Raw genomic sequence first — 24,480 nt, 5'->3', positions numbered from 1 at the left:
CGCTTGCACGTCTACTAAATTAGGGACTATCTTGCACTTTGTACTTTAATATACGCCTAACTAAATGTAAAACAAAAATACCCCATAAATTGGACACCACCTTCGTTCGTTGGGCTACATCTTGAATAGTGCAAAAGAGCTCGATAAACTTTATATTTTGTATCTAAGTTATTCAATTAAATATTTTAATTACGTACGTACCTATTACTCATAATCACACTCGGTGTGAGAGAGACTGATTTTTACTTATTTAATTAATTGTTTCTTATTTAGTTATTGATTTTTATGATTAAACACTGTCTGTATTCACAAGGATCAGTTTATTCTAAAATTTGTTTTAAGAACGTTTGAATTTTATGTGTCCTTGTTTTGTTTATGTGTGTTATCGTTTCGTGTGTTTATATCTTAGTTTACTTTTATGTATTTTTTGTAGGAAAATAAATAAATCTTGTTCTGTATGTGCTAAAACTATGGCTAATTATATGATCATTTGTGTGTGGTATTTATGGAATATCATAAAGTAACCGACTAAATATTTATAAGCTCATAAAACGTGAACACATTTTACTTGAAATGATATATAATAAGCCTTCTGTGCTTGATACACGCCATTTTAAGGCCGGTGTCTTCACGATGTTTTCCTTCACCTTACCATCGACTGTTAACTGGGCACATATTAAGTCCATTAGTACACAGCTAGGGTTCGAACCTGCGACCTCAAGGATGAAAGTCGCACGCTAAAGCCACTATACCAACACTAGCAGTGTTGGTATAGTGGCTTTAGCCAATACTATATGTACATATTGAAAATTATTGTGGGTCCAAGTGGAATAACACAGCTGTCTCCAAGTCAAGTAATCCGAGCCCGTATAGTATTCTGTTTTCTTTTAAATTCATCACCGATAACAAACACTATTTACGATCGCCATAAATCGACGTGAATTCAATCCCAGCATACTAACATTAAATTTTTCGCCAACTAAAAACATAAAATGAAACAATTATACACATTACAAAAAGAAACTACACTACGACTATATTATTAATATTGAACCATGTACAATGTTTGTAATGGTGTAAATAAACAACTTTGAATTTGAAAGACTGAAACAAATATTAAAGAATATAAATTGCGTTTCTACGCAAATATTATACTTTGCAGTTATTATTCATTTATATATCTATTTAGAGATTATCTATAGAGTAGACTAGTCGTTATTCAAATGACAGTTACGGTCGGTAAAACGGACAGGAAGCGCCTTCTTTAGAAGTCTAAATAATAGTTAAAAAACATTGTACATGATAAAAATAAACACATTCACGTCGTAGGCAACCTTACTTAAATACGAGTCATAAAAAATTTAATCTTGACACAATGAAATTGAACTTCATTTTAATTTATTTCTTGAGTTATTTCGGTACAAATAATTTTTGTTTATTTTTTAAAAACTCTTAATGTAAATTGTTAAATAATTTTATCTTACGATCTAGCTATTACAAAATGTGATACAAGCTGTGACAAGTCAAATGTTGCCTTAAACGAAGGAAATATTGGCGAAAATGGCAACTTGCCCTGGCTGGGAGTTCTACGAGTACATATACGTTAGTTGTGTATAAAATATAAATATATATATGTTAAAATGCTTTAAAGTATTGCACTGGCATAAATAGGACTTCATCACCAGAGTACCCAACGAAGGCACGAGTCAGGTTTCTTTAAACAATCTTAGAGATTTAGTGACGTTACTATAAGATTGGTTCCAGGCTTAACCGAGTCGCTTATAGATGTGTAAACAAAAAAAAATACTCATCCGTGATAAAATCATAATAATGCATTCATGAGAAAGACATAGATAAGAAAATATAAGTGAGAAATTTTACTTCAATCATTTAAATTATTTATTTGACGCAGTACTATGAAGTTTTGCAATGCGTTAAACATTTAAACAAACGCCTAATTACTCTGTTTTTTAATTAAATTGCCTAATACTAAATTAAATTACCTAAATACCTATGCTATTATATCTATTTCATATGTGGGCAAAAAAATTCAAATTCAACCCATTCTCGAAAAAAATAACTTTTGAGTTCAGGTAAGTAATCATATTGCCAATTTCATCAAACAATATAACTAGTATGTATGCTCCGCTGAAAGAAAGGGAAGAGTTCTGGCCTAAGCTTAGATTGTTTTATAATAGATCTTATATAAAAACGTAATTCCCATGTATTCTCATGCACGATTTGGACATCACAAAACGACGATACTATTGATTTATTTACAGATATAGGTACATTATTCCAAACGGCCGTAACTGGTATACTATTAGTAAAGACCAACTTCGCTATCGCCAATTCGGGGGATGTCAACAGAGTGTCTAAACACGTTCTTAAGTAAGTGGTAATTGTTTCTTTTGAGACTTTATCGATCAACCAATCAAAATTTATTTATTCAGTTTAGATGCGACTTAAGGCATGCTTATGAATGTCAAAAACGTTTACAAAATTCGCGAAAGAGCAAAACTACGCCATCCGTTCGCAAGACTACCAGGAGGTCTTGTTCTGAGTTCTGAGTTCTAATGGATATCCATTAGAACTAACATTAATTAGAATTAACATTAATTTCATTATATAAGATCTGAAATTAATGTTCTTATTATTATTTGTCAAGAACCTTCAGTCCACTCTTGGACGCCTTCAAAAACGTCGGCATAGGTATCGCTATTGCTATGGGAATTAATAGAGTGGGGATAGTGTTAATTCTACATAAGTACAATTAAAAAATAGACTGTTACATGAGAACTAAATAAATAAATAAAATGAATATTCTGGAAGGTTCTGACACAGGTGAAGATAAACGCATAAATAAGAAAAAATCAAAACCAGGGACTGCTAAATTTGTATATAAAAAAAAGAAACAGTTTAAACTTTATTTACTTTATTACTAACTTGAAATATACAGAAAAATTAATAATAAATTGGCTCGGAGAGTAAAAATGTAAATTCTCTATCTTCTGTGCCAAAATTGTATGTGTACGCTACGGCTAAATATTAATTTTGCCCACTTGTTAAACGGCGCTATTTAGTAGAGAGGCGAAGCTGATAGTTGAATGGCTTATTAAGCTTGTTGGCTGCGATATTCACTGTGACAAAGCGAGACGAATCTATTTCTATAAGAATTTATAGAAATAAATTCGAATACATACTTAAAGGTACTTAATGATTTAACATCTGTTACATTCTCCAGGACAGATAGCAAAGCGATGTTTATAACAACGAATAAAACACCGGTGTACTATAGAATCAACGACGTGATGACACATCCAGAGTACGAATTTGAAACATATAATTCTTTAGCGTTATTGGAATTAATTGTAAATATTTTTCATGGTAAGGTTAAACCTTTGTCTTCATCTAATGATGGCAAACAAAGATTCAGGTTTTCTGTCAGAGATCCCTTCGTCTTTTGCTGCTTTACTGCTATTTATCAAAAGACAGAATAATACTGAGAGACGGTCATATTATTTATTAATAAATACAGCGTATTTAAGAACGTTCAACAAGACCTATGTTAGTATGTGAATGAAGTGCGGGATATAGTTTATGCAAGAAAAGATGATCTTTTTATAGACCAGGAGGCAAAAGCAGGATGCACCTTATGTTAAGTGATACCATCGCCCTTGGTCACTCTCAATACCAAAGGACTGCCTAAGTGAGTGCGCTGCTGTACTTTGAAGAATTGGTACCCTCTATTCTTGTGAGACCCTAGGTAGAATTGGTTTGGGTGTGCGACAAAAACTGCCTTAAAAGCGCTCAGTTGTGGAACAACGGACGTACAGGTGATATTGGTGGAGTTTGCCTGAAACTCAGCTGTAGGTATTAATCCGAACAACTCCTTTTAACACTCTCTGTGGTAAATGCGGAAGAAGATGCCGAGTGGCTCTAATATGAGATTAAACGAAACGCCAAGGGATCAAGCAGCTCGGGAAGTGATTGGAAGTCGACAATTCGAACCGTTCTTTCTTGAATACGTTAGATAATCGGTCAAATCACTATTTGAGTTCCTTGGGAGTCAACCAATTGGTGTCAAATCTTACGGTTTTCTTAACTTTATTAGAACATATAAATTTATCTAATTATTGAGATTAATATAACACAAGATTAAAATGTATTCATATTTTAAGATTTTAAAATTCTACCTATGTGACGATGCTCAATTGTTAATCCTTTTAAATAAATCGATTTCAATTTAACTTTCGTACGATATTCAATCGCTAAGAATGATGCCAGAAAATGCAATTAAATATTGAAAAGGAAATGGTAAATAAAAAAAAGATAAAAGTGTATATAAAAATAGTTCGACAAATCATCGAAGCGAGAAAAGTAATACTCTGAGAGGCTTTCCCAATAATGAAAACCTGATATTAAAGTAAGATTCTGATGCTCTTTAATATTTTCAGACAAAAATCTAAATTTAAAACCAATATGTTGGCCAAACTATATGTACAATACGTCAACGGATTTGTATGCACTCGGTTATACCGATGGTATGTTTATATGTTAATTTAAATATATATATAACTATTTAAAAAAAAATATGATGGCAAGAGCAAAACTCGAAGAGGTTTCGACCAATTTGAGATTTTTTTTATTTATACCTTGAACTTCAAAGGTTTTTATAGAACAAATATTGGAAGAAAATGAAAGATTTAGCTTTATTTAGTATTTAGAATAGAATTCCGCAAAACGAACAATCTGTATGGGGTAGCATAGGGAAATGTTCCATAATATGTTGTATGTATGTTATCTAAACGGTAGGTTAAGTAAAAAAATCTAATGAAGGCGAAACGTATTTTGCTATTATTTGCGTAAATTATTTGACAAAAATGTTAAGAGATTCATGTCTTCCGGCTGCTCAACCGTCCCCAATCTCTACTACGTCATAAAACCTAACTACAGCTGATTATATTGAAAATATTTACTTTATAGTTCGCCACATTTTTTCTCAAAGTGAATTCCAAGAGAAGTTGAGAAAACATTTAATATTGAAGAATTATGAATTCCTAAATATTGTTTCAGAAAATAAATTATTGGAGAAAGTTGTATACAAAATGCAATATATCACCCGACCACTATGTGAAGAGTTTTACAATAGGGCCAATGTGTGTATGATAACTCAGAAAATAGTTATAATTAATACTTTATCGTCACTTATATTATAGTAAAATGCTTGATATTTATTGAAGCAGCACCTTGCGGTTCTTTATTGTGCCGTAGCGCCATTACATTCATAGTAAAATTTCAGTTAGTACAAGAATCCTTGCCCCAATATCAGTGTGGCTTTGCAATAAATAACATTAAAAATTGTGAATGGGAGAATGGAATGGTCTTCGCCTCAAATTCAACTGGTACATGGACATTGGTGTGTAATTTTGAGTCACAGTATCTACGTTTTAGCGTATTGGCTCGTTAAAAACGAACATAGCCCACATGTACTACATCATCTTTATTTCGTATTAATTAAATACTGTATTACATAACAAATTCGAAAGTATTTGTTATGTAATAATACAGTATAGACCTTGCGTGCCACAGGTCAATACTCATATAACCAAGTAGTAAGGAAAGAAATACCTAACTAGGACCTCATTTTTCAGTTGACTGTTTTTTTAGTTATTGCCGGCTAAGGTTATCTATTTTTATTTCAAAGATTTTTAAAATAAGTACTTACAAGTAATCTTTCAGAAACTGTCTTTTGTTATTTTTTCTTTGTTTAATGTTTTTTAAATTATGGTATAATCACACTAACCTAACCCACTATCGCATGATATTTATTTACAGGTTGGCTTTGGTTTACGTGGCCCAAGTTGCAGAGGACCAGTTAGATTTTTGGATATTTATCCATACCTCAGTTGGTTTAAAGCTGCCACAGATCTTATTGTGGCTAGATACGAAAAATAAATCAAATATAAAATAAATCAAATTTTATTACGAATTCTTATTTATTTTTAAACACTTAGTTGCATTACATAAAAGAAAAATATTAAATATAATTAAATGAAAAGCAACTGGCGGCCTTATCGTGTCAGAGCGATTTCTTCCAGACAACCACTATTCATCATATATCTATCCTACTTATCTAACCTAACTAAAAGCAACATAGCACTGGTAAATTTTATTTGTAAAACCCACGATAATAATTTCTTTGCGATCAGAAGGTATTTAATTTGGAAAACAATTAAATAGATAGAGATTACACCATAAGTACCCGCGTGGAAAAGGAAGCAGATGAGGTAGTCAGCACGAAATATCCCGTCGCGCGTCATGTCAAATAAACATCAAGCAAAGTATTCTGCGGGCTAATGTCCCATCAAAAGTCACATAGGTGTTGTCAGTACGCAGAACTCCTCTTCTAATGAAATAATTCGGGGCTCTAAAATATTATGTAATAATATTTCAAACTTTAAGTGTACATTAAAATCTAATAACCTAAGTTTTAATTAAATCTTCAACGATCCCCTTTTCGTATAACGGCTAGAGATTTCCATATAAATCCTTAGTGATAATTATTTTGACAGCATTTAATTACTTTAGTTTCTAACCGACTGTAAGCACAAAGGAATCTTTTAAAACATAGCTCCACCGAACATCTTACATCTGGATAAACGAGGTGTTAAATGATTCCAATTTGTAGTGATTAATATCCTTAGGATTTTGTGATTAGTTTTTTAGCCATTGTTTAAGTATATACAAAAAAATATATATTATATAAACTTCCTAGTATAAAATAAATTCATTAAATTTCTGGGTATAGGGTTAAAATAACAACTCAGAGTAAAAGTACCTCATAAGCCAACTTTATGAAAATGAAATCGTTTTCAAAACGGTTATTTTCAGCCTCCCAATTAACTCTTAGATTGGATAATTAAGTTTTATCTGAATTGGTGTAGTTATATTGTCTGTCCTTATCGTCTTTGAGGGACATTAACCTGTGTATTTCAAAATTATAGAGTCTGTCTCTGTAGTCACCGTGAATCGATTTCATAGCGGTTGCCATGTTTATGTCTATGGTGAAATAATGTCTTTATTTTTATATCGCGATTTCCGCATGAATGATCCGCGATGATTTTTGATCATAGTCTATGTAATAAGTACATATTGCAAAATTGTTTCAATATAATGGTAATGTCAAGGTTCTCACTAAATAAGGCAGCTGGTACACATATTTAATCAGGTTATGACAAAAAAAACTTAAATGAGTTTTAAAAATATTTGACTTCTTTTCAATATTCTTAACCTATGCAGCAATGATAATAATGAAAATTAATAAAAATAAAAATTAATATATTATTTACATTTAAATTTCACAGGAAAGCTAAAGGTTTATTTCAGAACCTTTACAAAACAAAAGCAACACTGATCAAACTAACTCGATGGATTTATCTTTATCAAAGCATCCTTTTACAAACTCGATCGCTTGTCGAAGTTTCGCTCGAGGCACTTATTTAAGTATCCTAGTCGTGGGTGTTCCCTGTATCGCCATTGTATTTTATACAATATGTACATTATTTGCAAAAGAACTTATTCATAAAAGCTGTTTTAATATTTTAATTGATAATTCACTCCCTTTGGCTGCTTAAAATAACTTAAAGAGACATGTCAAAAATAGGACAAGAGCAATTGTCTGTGTATACACACTAATTAAGCTACAGCGCCTTAAAATTGATTTTAACGTAGTGACCACAGATAAAGCGCTATCTGATGTAATTGTGCTATAATTGCCCTAACTTGACACGTTTTAATATCTTTAAGACAAAACAACAGGTTATTTACCTGATGTTAAGAAATTCGTAAGTGTTTGTTTATTATATGAGACGAAAGAAGACGACGCAAAGAAGACTCGGGCTTACTTTTTCTGACCCTATTTATAATAAGTTAATTTTGAACTGAGAACTGGCTTTAGCATTGGATCAAGTAATCGTTTACATTATGCATTATTTCAAAGAGAATTAATAATTTTAATGGGCTTCTTTAACCTAATAAGCCTTAGCTAGTAGCTAAAGTATAACTTGTGTTTAAGTCCAACTGCAATCACACTATTGTATGACAAAATCCAATGTGCTTACAGAGAAAACACGAAAATTTAAATGTAAAACAAGTTATCCCGTAACTTTTTTCATCTTGCTATAATTATGTTCGAACACAAATTGTGTTAGCATAGTTATGACTCGTTGATGTATATCAATCGAGCTTTTAAAATATCTTCGTAACATTTTAGTTAAAATTTAAATTGGAACAATAAATATTCTACCTTATTATGTGCCAGTAGGTTGGAATGGAATTAGTATATTTAAATAATATTTGCTATACTGGAAACAGACTGCACAGGACAGAGACAAATGGGCATCTTTGGAGGAGGCCTTCACCCAATAATGGGGTTCCTACAAATTATATTATTTAGGTGTCTAAAATCTAACCAAGCTAGCTAATAATAGTAGTAAATATTATATAGTATATTAATAACAGTAAATAAAATAGTTATAGGTAAATAATATAGAAAATAAATAAGTATAAGTAGGTATTAAGACCAATTAGTTAAGCTTTTAAATAGTATATAGTGCCAAACGAGTATAATAATATAGGTAAACAAAAACAGCAAATAGCTACAAAATATAGGACAAAAACTATAAGTCAATGTAAAAAGTTATATGTAAAATTAATTTGTAGGAAATAAAAGGCTTTTTTTTATTTTATTTCATTTATATATATATATTAATTTAATCCAGGTAATCTGGTATAGGTATCATTGTTGTAGTGGACTTTCTAGCGTAAAAATCAATGAAAATCTTCGCTTTATTTGTAAACTCAAACTTGAAAATTACGTTCACTGTGCTGTATTTCTCGTGTTTTGCGTAGGAGTCTATTTTGTAAATGATTTTTGGGGGTACGGTTTGGTTCCATTTTAATATGGGGACCGTTTTTATGAGCGGGTCTACATCTTCCTGGTGAAAACCAGTGTCGTACCACAGTTTGCTTGGCGTACGTTTGCTGCAGGAGACGCGGATCATTACACACGTGATTTTATTGTAAAATATGTCGTACAGCGACAGCTGGAAAATTAAATAAACATTTAATAATTAAATGGTATTTTCTGTCGCCCTTGTGTTATTAATACATGTATAAAAACAGTTTTAAGTCATAAAGCAGTTTAATGAGACTGATAAAAATTTAAATGGATTGCTTTTATTAAACGACTTCAAAAAATTTGAACTTGGGGGAACCGAAAATATGTTGCATGTATTATCTTAATATATATAAATTACGTGTCACGTTGTTTGTCCGCTATGGACTCCTAAGCTACTGAACCGGTATCAATCAAATTTGAACACCGTGTAGAGTTTGATCTAACTTAAAAGATAGGATAGCTTACATTTAAATTTATACCCGCAATATGATTTTATTACAAATATTAGAAACAATTCTAACAGATGGCGCTGTGTTGAAAGTACCAACGTTTCAGATAAGCTATCTACCTATTACATAAGTTCTCCTACCCTTTAATAGTTTACTACTATGTAATATAATATAACAAAAACCTTAGCCAAAGCAACGCTTGGCCGAGTCTGTTAGTATATTACATGTATGTATAAAACCGGTATGTAATTTTGTTCCGATTCTTCATTTTAAGTCATATATGTTAATCAGATATAACATACTTGCAATTAACGTTAAATAATTAAAAAAGAGCAAAAATAGTGTTTACTGCATAGGTCCCAGTTGCAGTGTATCCACTAGCTTCAACGCGTCCCTCTTCCCTGTACATGATCTCACCATCAATATTAGTACATTCTCCATGTTTATCTACCACATTGGATAAATCTATAAATCAGAATTGGTATTATTATTTATTTATTTAGACCAGTTTGATGATTAAAAATGTCTTTTACTACACAACGGCGTAGTACGTTTTAAGTTGACATCTAAATCACCAAGCATCTCTTCATGTAGGTAACATAATGTACACTTATGAACGTCAAAAAAAGAAATATACAATAAATGCTTCTAATTTTACATTTACTGCCAGTTCTCAAATCAAGGGCGTAGAACGGAAGAGAAAAACTGGCAATAAATACTCCGCCACTCTTTTTAATCGTCAAGTTTTTTTTTATACAACGTTTGTAAGGAGCTGCATGTATTACACCATGTTCCATGTAACATCTTAAGTAATCAAGAATAATAAAATAAATTAAAAACAAAGATTTGTCCTCTATCAGCAGGGGGCATGGTGAAATAGGAGCACGCACTTACATACTCGTGGGAACAACACGCAAATACGTAGTAGAAACAACTAATATCACCGCATACACGAATTCAACTACGATTAAATATTTTACATGATTTTTATATAAAAAAGTAATACGCGGATTTTATACGTACTTGTTCTCATAACCATGCTAGAGTCGCTTAACTTTGATATAACAAAGTCGTCTTGTTTGTCAAGTGTTTCACTTAAAAATGGGTCTTCAGTTACTGTATCGCTTTTGTTTAGCTCCTGGTTACGCCGACTTGTGAAAGTAAATAAGTTTCTTTCTATCCAGGGAACATACGGGGAGAGCAGGATGAATCGGGATGGTAAAGAACAACCAGGACCAAGGGTGCTTATGCCAACCTGAAAATCAGAAATTCTATGAACCGAAAATATATTGAATGTTGTATAAATTAATATTCTACTTCAAAAAAAACAAATTTTGTTTATTTTTATTATTTAAAACGTATATGATTTGTGATCGGTTTAGCTAATTACTAATAAATAAACGGAAAAGTAACTTTAAAGATATCAGGGGCGTTCGTAATGAACTAATGCATATAGGCTTGCACCACTTCTCATGGTGTTGCGATCAGAGCAAGCTTTGGAATCAACAAGGCTTCCTATTAACAAGATAATTTACTGGGCCATATCTTTATACATTTAATTTCTACTTCTAATTAATTTCTGTAATATGGGTATTTTTTTATAAATTACCAGAGTCCAAATAGGTCCATTCTTGTGAACAAGAGGCATTCCCGCTTCAAAAACGCACTGCTGTTCCATAGCGGCTTCCACACATATTACATTACTTGGCCATAGTGAGTGGTAATCTAACTGTAATGTAAATCTATATTTATATTTTCTGGCACATACAGTCACCAATAATAAGATTACTCTAAACCAAGATTCGTATGACATAAGTGTATGTAAAAGTCAATCATATGATAATACAATTTTCAATTAAATATCACTACATAGTATAAAACAAAGTCGCTTTCTCTGTCCCTATGTCCCTTTGTATGTTTAAATCTTTGAAACTACGCAACGGATTTTGATGCGGTTTTTTTTAATAGGTAGAGTTAGAATTTAATAGATTCAAGAGGAAGGTTTATATGTATAATAACATCCATTTAATAGTGAAGAAGTACTGTTATTTTTGAGGTTTCTAATGTGATGTCGTAATTAACTACATTTTTTTCGCTTACATTGCAAACGCAGGCTGAACCCTACGAGTTTTAACAAAATAATGTATTAAGTATTGTACACATTGAATAGGTCTACAGAAAAGTCCTTGATGGTGTATGTCTATCTCTTATGGATAACCCACATTTTTATATACAGCGTTCACAGATTTTCTGTAGTGTATTTAGTATCAGCATTGCACCCGTGCGAAGCCGGGTCGGGTCGCTAGTAATTTAATAAAAATCCATTTCGTTTCTGGCCTTGTAATAAATTTCAGTTATTTTTATGAATTACCTCTTCGTTTACATAAAATTGTTGGCAAGTAATTGGATTGACTCTGTCAACATTATATGTAATTTGGCTAAACCCATATTTATCTGAAATAAACAAACTAAAATATAAGAACCGCCTGTAATTATTACTTTGATTAAAACATACATACCATCATTTAATCCAATTGCAAAGAGATTTTTGTCATATACCATATTTTCTTGTGGCCAAAGTATATAGGTCCCTGTAATTAATAATATTTAATAAACAGCAGTCACTCTTTGATAACTAATGAAACCTAAAGTTTTTTACGTTTCCCATTAGGCATAAATTAATATTATCATGACTAGTGACAACATATGTAATGTCAAATGCAAACTCAAAATAAATTTCATATAGTGGTTACCTATATGAAATTTATTTTGAGTTTTCGCTAGTCACTGGCGTAGAGCGGGCAAGAAACACTAGCAAGAAACTCTCGGCCACTCTTTTTAATCGCCGAGATTTGATTCCTATAATTATCATTGCATAATAGGGTTTATGTATTCACATAAATTGCTTAAACACTTAACAAATAGTAATGTGATTGTGTTAAGAACGTTTCTGTAATACTCTGGATGCGTCTTCATATCTACTATGTAACATGTGGACAATCCGTGATTATAAAAATAAATCCTGGCTGACAGTCTGAAAAACACTTAACGACATAACTTTATCTTCTTGTCTAGAGCAGAATATTTTTTGATGAAACCACATTCATTTTTATGACTGTGCATGTATCTAATTCAAATTAATGCAGCCAATATATATTCGTAGTTAAGAGTATACAATATTAAATATAAAATATACAATAACCAATATACAATAACAAAAATGCAATCTGTTCGCTCTTTACAGTCATATTTGATATATAATATAAACCAAATAAAGAAAATAAAACCGTACAAATAATATTACAATATACATGTCTATGTTGAAAATATTATGTTGAATAGCTTTTTAATTATTTTAAAAACTGGTGTAAGTTAAACTCTTAAGATATTTGCCCTGTTGACATTTTCATACAAAGTTCTATCCACATACAGCAATCTGGCCTACCATGGATAGCTACCTATCGACAGACGACTATTACATTCCGTCGATTGGTTATTGGTACACGTTTATCAATATTTGGATTAAGGTGTCTATCTCAGATGGTCAAAAATGGATTAAGATATATAGTTGTTGGGTTTGAGCGTTAGTGGTTCGTTTTCAAAAGGTACTGCTTTGTAAAATGTGTTTCTTAATGGAGTGAAGCAAAATATTTAAAAATAAATAAATTCGATTTTACTGATCTAATAAAATGAATACATTTCTTAATAAAATATAGGGCTGCACTCAAGTTGTGAGTTAATGATGCATTTAAAACAATATGGTGTCAATTTACCTTAAATCCTCACTTAACTTTGAAACTTCATTTGAAACTGCAATGGCGACATTTTCCTTTATCAAAACAATACCAGTCCCTGCGTCTACTTTGCCTGGAATTAGAAATATCATTAGTTTTCACTTAACCACTGCTTAAATTTATAGTAGAGTTGTCTGTGTTCTATCATTTATGATCTTTAATTTGACGCGAGAATGTCTCGCGTGTTCAATGGAACAATCATAAATAATAAACAATCTTGCAAAAAGACGACTTAATTTCGCAACAAACTTACCCAAAGTCACTTTTAGTATTCCGACCCATGGCACCTTTCCAATTGAATTACCTGATATAAGTCCATATATATAAATTGTAATTAAATATTATTTAGAATATTTTGATATTTAAATCTAAAGTAATTCAGTCCCTGTGTATTGTTTAGCTATAAATGGCTTCTGTTTAAAAATATGCCTAGACCCCTCGCAAAACTTTTATTAAATTACTACGCACTAAGAAACAGTTTACAAAGAAACGGAATACCTGTAAGTATAATGAACACAAGAGCACTGTATTTCTTCATGGATAACAACTAAATGACTTTCATTTCTTGATATTTATAAATAATTACATTTATGAATAATAACAAACAGATGAAAATATAAACTAAAATGCACTACGTCACTGTAACTGCGTAATTTCTTATAATATTAGCAGTTTGTATCGATGAAAACTTCGTTTCAACTCAGTAGCTGCGGTAACAATATTTATGTTTTTGGCATTGCTAACTAATTAGGCAAGAGGATGATGCTAGATGTTACATCATTAGAAAAAAAATATATATTGTAAATACGGACGACAGCAATGTAAGTACAGAAGTTCTTGGAGCTTCATGGTTGGAATGGAAAGATGGAATGGAAATAAAAGTCAGTAAAAGGCTTTGCCACTCGGACACTCGTCACACTTTGGACACTCGGTCTAGGAAATACTTCAAGAAACGCTCAGGGGTATAACGCCGGACGTCGAGGTGATACGAATAAAATATTCTATAAATAATAAATATTCTGCCTTGACGTCCGATGATTATATTTAGCTGTAGGTATTAATGGGAACTACTTCTCTATACACTTTGTTTGGATGTACGAAACTTGTGTGTGGGTTAAAAGGAGAGCAAGGAGGAAGTTGTAGCTATTTTGCGATAGTTATCCATGGTAAAGAAAGAAGCAAAGCCGCTCGGCAAAGGATTGGTCGTCGACGATCACATAGGACTTTAGAAACGTAGGTTAGTATGAGTCACTTTTAGCTAAAGTATTTTTATTCCTGTGTGAATACTGATCTCGTTAAAGTGAAGGTAGTAATTAACAGGGGCAAAATAAAACAGAAATATTGCTTGAACACAATCGCGAATAAATCTATTTTGTATTTGCAGTTGGCGTTGGCAAAAGTACGGATAGAAGAAAATTTTTAACATACAGAGATTTCTCTCGACATCAGTCTGTTTCTGCTTTTATTTTTAATTAACAACAATTTATTTACGTCATGTCTGAGTTTATTGTTAACATATAACATATGTAATACGAATTAAAAATAATTAACTTTACTCATTTAAAAATGCTTATATTAAACATAAATATATTTATTTGTTTAATATTTATTTTATATATCCAACTATGTTAAAAAGTGTCTAAGAAAGAACTAAACTATCATTAATAGTTTAGTAGCAACTAGTACTGTAAAGTAGCAAGGGCTGTTACTCAAACTAAAATAACACTACTTACTTATGTTAATTGCTAATTGGACCCAAAAAATATGAATCCTGCAACTTGCTAAAACTTAACAACTTAAAATCTGTTCAATGTCGTCAAGAAGTTATTAGCATTTGCTGACTATACATCATAATTTGTTGGTAAAAGGAAGCTGTGGGTGTAACTATTTCTGATGTTATTGTTTTAGCACTTTTAAAATTATGAGCAACAAAATATAAAACTATACAAGATTTTTGTTTCTTTCCTTATACATAGGTATTTTAATTTATATCAATTATTTCTTCCGCCAAAACCTGCAAACAATTGTCAAATTTTCTCTGCGTCACAAAAACATAAATCATCTGTCAAGCTGTCAAGTCAGGTACGAATATAATAATTATGTCACTCGCAAAAAATGCAATTTCTCCCGAGTCACGCTATTTCCAAATTAAGGGTAATTTTGTTTTTTAATGTGTATTTTGTCTTCTTTTCACATGATATAATTGCATTAAGCCAGAACGAGGCAATAAAGTTTAAATTGAAAATGTTGAAAACATTCCATTGAAGCTTGATGTGTTTTTAAAATCTTCGAAGACGCAATAATAAATCGTTAACACTCATAAACAAAGTAAAATCTGAAACATTTTTGCTGCAAATATATCTGAAATATATGAGACTTACAGAGATGATACAAATGGTGTACCGTCAATATAACCTTGTATTAGTGACGAACCAATATAAATAGAACCGTTTATATTACAATAGTGACCTCTGATTATACCGGCAAGCAGATTAAAAAGGCTCATTTTATAATGGTTTTTCACACGCCGCAATCCTTATCGGATTATCACAAGAAAACTAAAACACTAACAACGTAATAAAAACTCAAAATTGTTCTAAATAAGGTTCAATATTATCTGTTAACTGAAAGATAATCTCTCGATTTTCACACCGATTGGTTTTCTTCGATAACTGTTTAAGTATAAATTTTAACTTTATTAGTGAAGGATAAAGTTGAAATCAGATTATTTTGCTTATCTTAATAAACACAACAATATTGTTTAGTAGTTTTAAGTGGCAGTATAAAATTGTTAGTTAAAATGTATTTAACTGTTCAAGAGATATATTTTTTGGCGTGTTTCGTTGCTATACTGTTTTTGATATTAATATATTTGCAAGTGTGTGACTATGTTATCGGAATATACATCGTCAATATTTTTCGTAAGTACATTATGTAGTAGTCATTCTACTTTTGGTTCTTTGTGATTTTCTTTTAGTACACAAGTAAGATTGGTATTTTTAGTTTGACTCGTCATCGGTATATGACATAGAAAAACAAGTGTTTGTCTGATTGGCTTATGTACGGTACATATATTAAGCCTTCCATGGTTACTACATAATATTAAAAGGACACAGTTGGTTAGATCTTGTGACTCTCAATGCTAATCATTAGTTCTAACGACCATCACAATTTCCAATTTCCAATCTGCAATTTCCTTTTTTGTAAATATTGTCGTTCATACGTGTACATTGTAACTAAAATTATAAAATACATGTGGGTTTGATTTGACTAACAGCAGTGTTGGCCAAGTGGCTTCAGTGCGCGACTCTCATACCTGAGGTCGTAGGTTCGATCCCGGGCTGTGCACCAATGAACTTTCTTTCTATGTGCTTTCTTTAACATTTGAACGGTGAAGGAAAACATCGTGAGAAAACCGACATGTCTTAGACCCAAAAAGTCAACGAAGTGTGTCAGGCCCTGGAGGCTGATCACCTACTTGCCTATAAGATTTAAAAATAATCATGAAACAGATTCAAAAATCTGAGGCCAGACCTAAAGAGGTTGTAGCGCCACTGATTTATTTATTTGTTATGACAAATAACAGAGGTTTCGGTTTATGTAACAATAGAGGTTAGGTTAGTTACCTACCATTAGTTTTATTGCGAGTCCATTGACAACATACAACTGATATTCATCGCTTATTCGTATCATGACTACGAAATCAGCCCGTTTATTTTTCCACGAGACCGTAGTGGTGGTAGACTTTGTTAATTCAATTTATATGAAAATTCGTATGACCTCGAAACTGTACCAAAATTTTACTGTTTACATTTTCAATTATACCAGTCGTTCTTGTTTGCAATTATCGAACAAATTTAGCCAATTATGAAATACGTAAAGTAAGGTTCGCTGACCATTCGTTCCATCGAATTAAACGTTGAGTCAAAAACCTAATGGCGTCAATACATTAACGAACATTCGGTTCAAATACCTCACAAATGGAAAATAAAAATTGTAAGTTTGTATATAATGTATGATTGTTAGTGAAGCACCAAAGTCTACGTCTACGTATATGTTGTATCCAGTCGATTAGAACGGGTTATTTCCATATTTTTTTGTTGCCATCAGAACCCTTATCCATGTAAACATAAATCCATCAAATCTCTAATTATTACATTACCTTACGCTTGTCATCGATAAGTATTAGTAATCAAAAACTTATGTAAAATCAGCAAAAAGCATTACAGCTATACATAATTATATAGGACTGTAACAAAATAATGTATTGATTCGATATTTCTTTCTATTAAATTAATTCTTCAATAGGTGTTAGGCCCTACTATTGAACCATCCTTGGAAATCGAAAGTTGCTAAAAGACGTGCTGAACATTATTAAGTCATTAGAAGTTTTCTTTAGATAATTTAAATACTACGGGGGAAATGTGTTTTAAGCTTTAAAAACAGATGAATTAAAGAAAATCAAAATTCATTTATTCATATAGATAACATAATGTACACTTATGAACGTCAAAAAAAAAAGAAATATACATTAAATGATTCTAATTTTACAATTACTGCCAGTTCTCAAATCAAGGGCGTAGAACGGAAGAAAAGGTTTGAATGACCATAATTGTATTGTCTTTTATTAACATAACTTTTACACATTTAAAGAAAACACTTTTTTACGGATTATAGTTATGTATTATTGTATTTAAACTTATAATTATTTAGACATGAATTAAAACCGACGTTTCGCGTGCTTTACAGCGTTTTCTTTACCATATTTGACTAAATATTATTTATACCTTCAATAGTCTCAGCTGATTATTTTTGACCTAATCTGATGAGTAACCGTAGCGTCAATCGATTTATTAATTATTCTTTATCAAATCTGTACCGATAACTACTATCATTCGCCGTTGTTCTTTCGCAGCGTTTTTGTTCAATAAAAATATAAAAAATGGATTATTTAATGCTCTTGGCGCCTTTTTTCTTGTTAATTTTTGTTTATGGCCTCACTTGTGCGTGTTTGCATTGCTGTGAATTTATTGGTAAGTTTATTTCACTTACTAAGGGGAATCACATAGTTTTTAATTATGATTTGTACATTTTACTCAAGAATGTTGTTCTCCTCAGCTTTATATACACTAATTTCTTGGCCATGTTTGGACTTCTACATGAATAGGAAAGAAAATATGGGGTCTTATATCATAGGTTTTTAAAAACCCTACATAAGTAGAAAAAATATGTATTAGTATTGATAGCGTATCTATCCTGTTATGTTATTTGTTTTTGATTGTGATAATCTTGTTGCTTTTATTGAGTATTGAATTACTTACATATACTTATATAATTTCTATTAAATATTATCGAAGACTATTTTTATTTTAGAAAGCAATAAGATATGTACATATTTCCATTAAAATTATGGTAATTAGATGTATTAATGTATTTTTTAAAAATTTAATGTTAATTAGTTTGATTAAAAAGAAGAGAAATATATTTAAACGCCATCTATATTTTAGTAATAAAGTAACGTTAACAATCGCACACTTTGATTACATTTCTGTGTACATTGTTTTCTCTATATAAATGTAGTTGAGAAATTAATCAAAAGATGGCTCTGCACTAACGTTAAGAATAACAATGTAGTTAACCTCGGCTTCAACAGATGGCCTAACCTATTTGCAAACATATTAGACAAGTCCAGAAAACTTTTTATCAATGACAAATACTTTGCCTAAATTTGCCTATAATTATATTAATTTATTCTTCAAAAACTTAAAGATCTTACGACAATAATTACCTATGCAAAGAATAATATTTTGTAAATTTAATGATTATAGAGAATGAACTTATTTATGCCAATCATGTGCCAACGGACCTTTATCTGTCAATTGCATTTAAGATAATTAATGAATACAGTCTGAGACTTAGTTACAATCAAGATGACTATCGCTTGCCCCATAATTTTATACATATAACAACAATTTGATTTGTGTTTAATTACCATTTTTATACCTAAAATATAATTACAAACTTAATACCTTAGTAATAAATCTGTTTAATTTTAACTTCAACTTCAGTGATAATAGGTGAGATGGCGATCAAGGCTCGATGACAATTATTGTGCTAATTCTATTAGCGGATTAGTCTGCTCAAAGAATTGTCTTTGGTCAGCTGGTCGCGAAATCCACTTTAAATGGACTAAGATTATGTTATTGGGTTTGGACGTTAAACGGCTTTACGAATTAACGTTACAAGACTTCGTAAAGTAAGAACATTTAATCTAGGAAGAGGTGAAAGGAAAAGGTTGCGTGTCTCCTCTTTTATATCGGTTGATGAATTTGGTAATGTACTTTATTTTATTCATACATGATCTACTTAATTACTAAAACATATTAAAATCTCTAATGACATAACATATGTACATAGATAATACTTTCAGAGCCCCACACCCTTATAGATATGTTTTATATTATGAAGGTTTCTTTTTCAAGTTACTAATCGAAATTTGAAGTAACAAAATCTCTTTGTGGTAAAAAGAAACTTGGTCTGAATGGAAAGGACATTGAGAATTACACTTAACCAGTATGTAAATACATGTAAATCTTATAAATATTTTAATTTAAAAAAAAATATAAAACAGAGCCACCAGTGAGGGTTCTCATGTGATCTTAAGAAATACCACCGCCGATGGACTCTTCGATTTCTAGAGGGCTTACGATTACATACGTTGCCGGTCTTTTAGGAATTGAAACACTCTTTTCTTGATGGACCCTAAGTTGAATTAGTAAGAAAAATACTTCAGGGGGTAACTAATTTTACAACTGATATCGAGAGGATAAGGGTGGAAGTTCGTATTCTCCCCGACGACCGATCATGAAACTCAGCTGCATTTCTTAATCAGAAAATCTTCTCTGAACACATTCTATCGTAAATGCAATCTTGTGTGTGTTGGGGTAAAAGGGAGTACAAGGAGAACATAGCTATTGGGTGATAGTTGGAAGGATCGGGCCAATCGCCTGTGTTAGGAAGCGATCTTCCAGCACTTTAGGACCGAGCGAGCGAGTAACGGAAAAGGCGTGTTAGAACTGGAACCAACTCAGCACAATTGGGGGGATGCTATTAAAACTTAATTAATGTCGAAGTAAAATAGAGTTTTAGTAGGGGTGGAACGGAGGGCTCACAGAAATAGTCTTGGGCAGATTTGGCGAGAGACCAGAAGGCTAGAGTCCCTGAAGGGAGGATGAAATGAGGATGATACACGCAAAGAAAATAAATGGCTAACACTCTTAAATAATTAGACGGTTTAATAATACAGTCAAGATCATGAGCTATAAACATGATGGATTAATTAGAACTCACCTTGAAAATTCGCTTATTTCCTGAAGGTACGAAATACGACACTCGATTATAATTTGTTAATGATTTTCTTCTTTACGAGATATAGATCATACATATTTATTTTAGTAAGATAATATTACAGCCCTGTAGCCCTATGATAGTAAGATTGTCTTATTAGAAAGAACTTGTACTATTACGATACAGTTATCTTTCAGGAAATTCAATTTGTTATTAATCATCACATCTGTCGACTGTTTAAATATTCAAATTATTATTAAGATACTTTTTACTGGTATCGTCTTAAATTATAACTTTAATAATAACGTTGGAAAAGTAACATGACTAATTAATCGAATTTCATCGCTATTACAAGAGAAATTACAAAATATAATAAGTAATTTGAATCTGTATTAATTTAACATACCTATCTAGATTTTAGACAAATAAATCAGTATAGCAATATTTGAATAGTTATAACTCTAGGCCGTATAGTTCATTTTTATATAAAAAGTAAAACATCCGAAATTTAAATATAGGAATCAATATGTTTTACCTATTTAAGTTTTTTTGTTCGTACTTAAAAATTGATTAAAACCATATTAATTTCCAAATTACATATTTATCATCAGTTAGCAAATTACAGATAAAAAATGCGTAAAATATCTTATCATTTAATGTGGGCAAAAACCAATTCTATTGTTATAATCATAGCAAACAAAACTGCGTGACAGGTTCTATATAACATATCCTAATATCTCGAAGGCTTTGCTATTCACGCACGCTTGACTATGTAGTTCGGCAAAAGCCCGCGAAGTAATCAAATGTCTCTTGACAATTAACATATTTAATTTTGCCGCCATTTTCAAATTTAAATATAGAAGATTAAAATTACGCGAGCAAATAGAATTTATGTGACAATTGAATACTGCAAAATTACGCGAGCAAATAGAATTTATGTGACATTGAATATTTGTTAAATTTTATTGTTTACACAAATTGGATTTTTTGAAAAATGAACGCTATAAGTGAAACCTTTTTAAATCACAGTTCAAATGAGACAACAGTGTCGCATCCCCCAGAATCAGATACCGGGAAGATATTGGGACTTCTTCCAGTAATTGTATTAATGTTACTAATATTTTCTCGATTAGTCTATCTTATTTACAATGGAAGGGGTGAGTGATTTATGATATAGTACTTAAATAAAATATATAAAAAAAATATGTATAATATCGCGCTTTAAACATAAATTAGATAATCTATTATCTTTTTATTTATGACTTATGTTTAACTGTAAACTTGTGCGTAAAATTATTAAAAATGACAGTCTAAAGTTTATTCAGAATCTAGACTTAGTGCGAACCATAACTCGTGTATATCAAAATACAATGCACTTTTGACATACGAGAGTCTAGCGCTAAGTAACGTTTCTGAATTTTGATTTAACTCACCGATTACTGCGAAACTTCGATTTTCACAATATTGTATAAATCTTGAAAGTTATTATACACTTTTAAGAACGGCTACAGAATTTGTTGTGTAAAATTAATATTTTTTGGGTTGATTTTGGTTTTTGCCTCTCGCTGATGTTTATTTAGCATTTCTTTAACAGTAGATTTTATGCCAACCAACTTTTATTAATATAAAGGTTTTTGTGTACAAAACTGGTTTTCTCCTATCCATTTTTTAATAAATCAAAATAGAAAGTTCCACAAGCGTCCTTAAACGATTAGATAACTACTCTTATTGGGGTTAATTTGATTGTCTCGAAGTGATACCGTTCTCACAACAACAAATATAAATTAAATAATTTCCCAAAATAGAATAGATAATACAATAGGTACGCCACACATACATCATATAAACTCTGTAGGGATACAAAAATAATTAGTAAAAATATATGAAGTTGCTTCCAAATAAATACTTACAATTTTCATTGTTTTTTTCGTTTGCCTGGGTATTATGAAAATATTTTTGAATGATTGATTTGTTCATTTACTTTTCGTAATAGCATTATGATTATATATACTTATTATATATTTTTTTAATGAAAATTTAAAATATAGAATATTAATTTCTTAACACAATAATATATTTTGTTCACATTTATGAGCGATAAATATTGTATAGATGTAATTATAAACTTCTATACTTGAAATAAACATTAAATATTAAAACACTAGTTTTTTTTTAAATCAGTTTTGTTATTTATGTAATTATAATAATATATTAGCATATACTATCATAATTGAATATATAGGATAGGATATATGTGTGTTTCTAAAGTCGAGGTAATTCTTTAATTATTTTTGCATCCTAAGCGATTTTTCAACATTGTGAAATCGAGCCTATGATGACCACATATTTAATTTAACTCATTATTATTGTAACAAGCTATATTAATGACAAAATACTTTAAGATCTTTTTCTAATATTAATTTATTTTATGTTCCTAATATGTATATATTTCACCGGTAAAGTAAACCTGAGTATTGAGTCCTTGACATAGAATGTTAGTGCCGAATTGTGTAATGCTCGCTACGTGGAGCATGCAAATGTCAAAGACATAACTAGTTTCAAACCATTGATATCGTAGACCATATTTGATTTATTTTATTGATAAAAAGCTTGCCAACGCTTGGCACACTGTTACATCGCTAAACACAATTTTAAATGTGATAAGCACTTATAGGCAAACATGACATACACGAAGAGAAAAAAACACTAGTAAAAAAATGAACTTAAGAAACTAAACAAAATTTTACACAAAAATCGATTTCAATGTATAATTGTAATTAATTAGCACTGCAATAAGCAACGTATCGTAAGTTTGACACTTGAATGACCATAGAGTTTTTAATATGGACACATATGAGTCTGTTCAAACTAGAGATTTTAAGACAAAATATATAACCTTTCTTATTTAATAATTAAATATAGTTTTTATAAATTTGTTCTTAATAAACGCAATACTGAAAATTAAAGCAGCAATTTATCTCAAATATTATTTTTACATTATCAATACAATTTCAAGACGTTAGTTTTTTCAATTAAATCTGGCGAAAATCATAGGCGCCATTTTTATTTATTCAAAATTTAACATGTGTTGCAGCGTCCTATTTCGCCGAAAACTAAAGAAATGGGTATACTTTTGGAGTCATTCATTGAGTTGTTCTGAATTCTAATAACTCAGTACTCTATGCAAGGCAAAATGGAAATGGATTCTTTTTAATTATGACATCTTATTGAAAATAATATGAACAAATACTTAGATTTAAGAAAAAAACACAACTTCGTCGGATTGCTAGTTGCATTTAGTAGCTATCTATTTTACAGCTTTACCGAAATTTTGTGGAATGACTAATAGTATTCAATTAGTCATATCACAAAATCTTGGATAACGTTTTTCATGATAAAATATTTTATTAAATGAAATTTTCAGGGAGGGAAAATGGTCAGGAAGGAAACCTGATGTAAGTGTTACCGCCATGGACACTATCAATGCCAGCTCGCGAATGCGTTACCGGCCTTAAACACATTTTTTTCTTTGAACTTAACGTTGGTAATAAATATTTTCAGTTAATATCAGTCATCCTATCGACACAATAATTTATGGAGGCATCGAAAACGATGAATACATATTTGACGATTATAGACTGAAGTATTTTCGAACCAATTTGACTAAGCGTCCTTCAAGAAAAGCGCGTACAAATTCTTAAAAGGCCGGCAACGCACTCGCGGGCCCTCTGGCATGGAGAGTGTCCATGGGCGGCGGCATATCACTTAATCAGGTGAGCCTCCTGCCCGTTTGTCCCCTCTTGTATAAGGCTAGTAACAATATGACTCACTCTTATAATGATATTTAATAGTATCAATGAATGCGAATAGAAATCACGAGTCAATAAATAGTCATGTGATTGTTGATTTCTAATAAAATACTTATGTC

At 30.9% G+C, this 24,480-nt stretch overlaps 3 protein-coding genes across 5 annotated transcripts in view; 2 read left to right on the top strand and 1 right to left on the bottom strand.

Moving 5' to 3' along the window:
* The first annotated feature begins 1,375 nt into the window (after nucleotides 1-1,375).
* Nucleotides 1,376-5,219, top strand: LOC123689369. The gene is made up of 6 exons (XM_045629001.1): nucleotides 1,376-1,418; nucleotides 1,492-1,602; nucleotides 2,283-2,391; nucleotides 3,245-3,387; nucleotides 4,458-4,544; nucleotides 5,077-5,219. Exons 1-6 carry the CDS (start codon nucleotides 1,376-1,378, stop codon nucleotides 5,217-5,219), a joined length of 636 nt encoding a protein of 211 aa, XP_045484957.1.
* A 3,555-nt stretch (nucleotides 5,220-8,774) lies between these two features.
* LOC110995108 lies at nucleotides 8,775-13,751 on the bottom strand. Its single transcript, XM_022262109.2, has 10 exons — nucleotides 13,704-13,751; nucleotides 13,459-13,509; nucleotides 13,185-13,278; nucleotides 12,309-12,445; nucleotides 11,931-12,002; nucleotides 11,783-11,865; nucleotides 11,021-11,140; nucleotides 10,435-10,666; nucleotides 9,761-9,876; nucleotides 8,775-9,107 (listed from the first exon to the last, which is right to left on the bottom strand). Exons 1-10 carry the CDS (start codon nucleotides 13,741-13,743, stop codon nucleotides 8,775-8,777), a joined length of 1,278 nt encoding a protein of 425 aa, XP_022117801.2. The 5' UTR covers nucleotides 13,744-13,751.
* A 2,239-nt stretch (nucleotides 13,752-15,990) lies between these two features.
* The window catches only part of LOC110995084, a 30,321-nt gene continuing 21,831 nt past the window's right edge, over nucleotides 15,991-24,480 (top strand). The window contains exon 1 of one of the 3 annotated variants that reach the window (XM_022262064.2): nucleotides 15,991-16,126. In XM_022262064.2, the coding sequence (XP_022117756.2) occupies nucleotides 16,006-16,126 (121 nt within the window). In that variant the 5' untranslated portion in view covers nucleotides 15,991-16,005. Of the gene's footprint in view, nucleotides 16,127-18,086; nucleotides 18,239-21,531; nucleotides 21,710-24,480 lie in introns of those variants that run through there. The other 2 variants (XM_022262067.2, XM_022262062.2) reach the window with 2 other exon arrangements.

This window comes from Pieris rapae, chromosome 7 (genome assembly GCF_905147795.1).
Source record: "Pieris rapae chromosome 7, ilPieRapa1.1, whole genome shotgun sequence".
NCBI lineage: Eukaryota > Metazoa > Arthropoda > Insecta > Lepidoptera > Pieridae > Pieris > Pieris rapae.
Note: the sequence above shows the minus strand (reverse complement) of the source record. Positions and strands in the feature narration are given on the sequence as shown.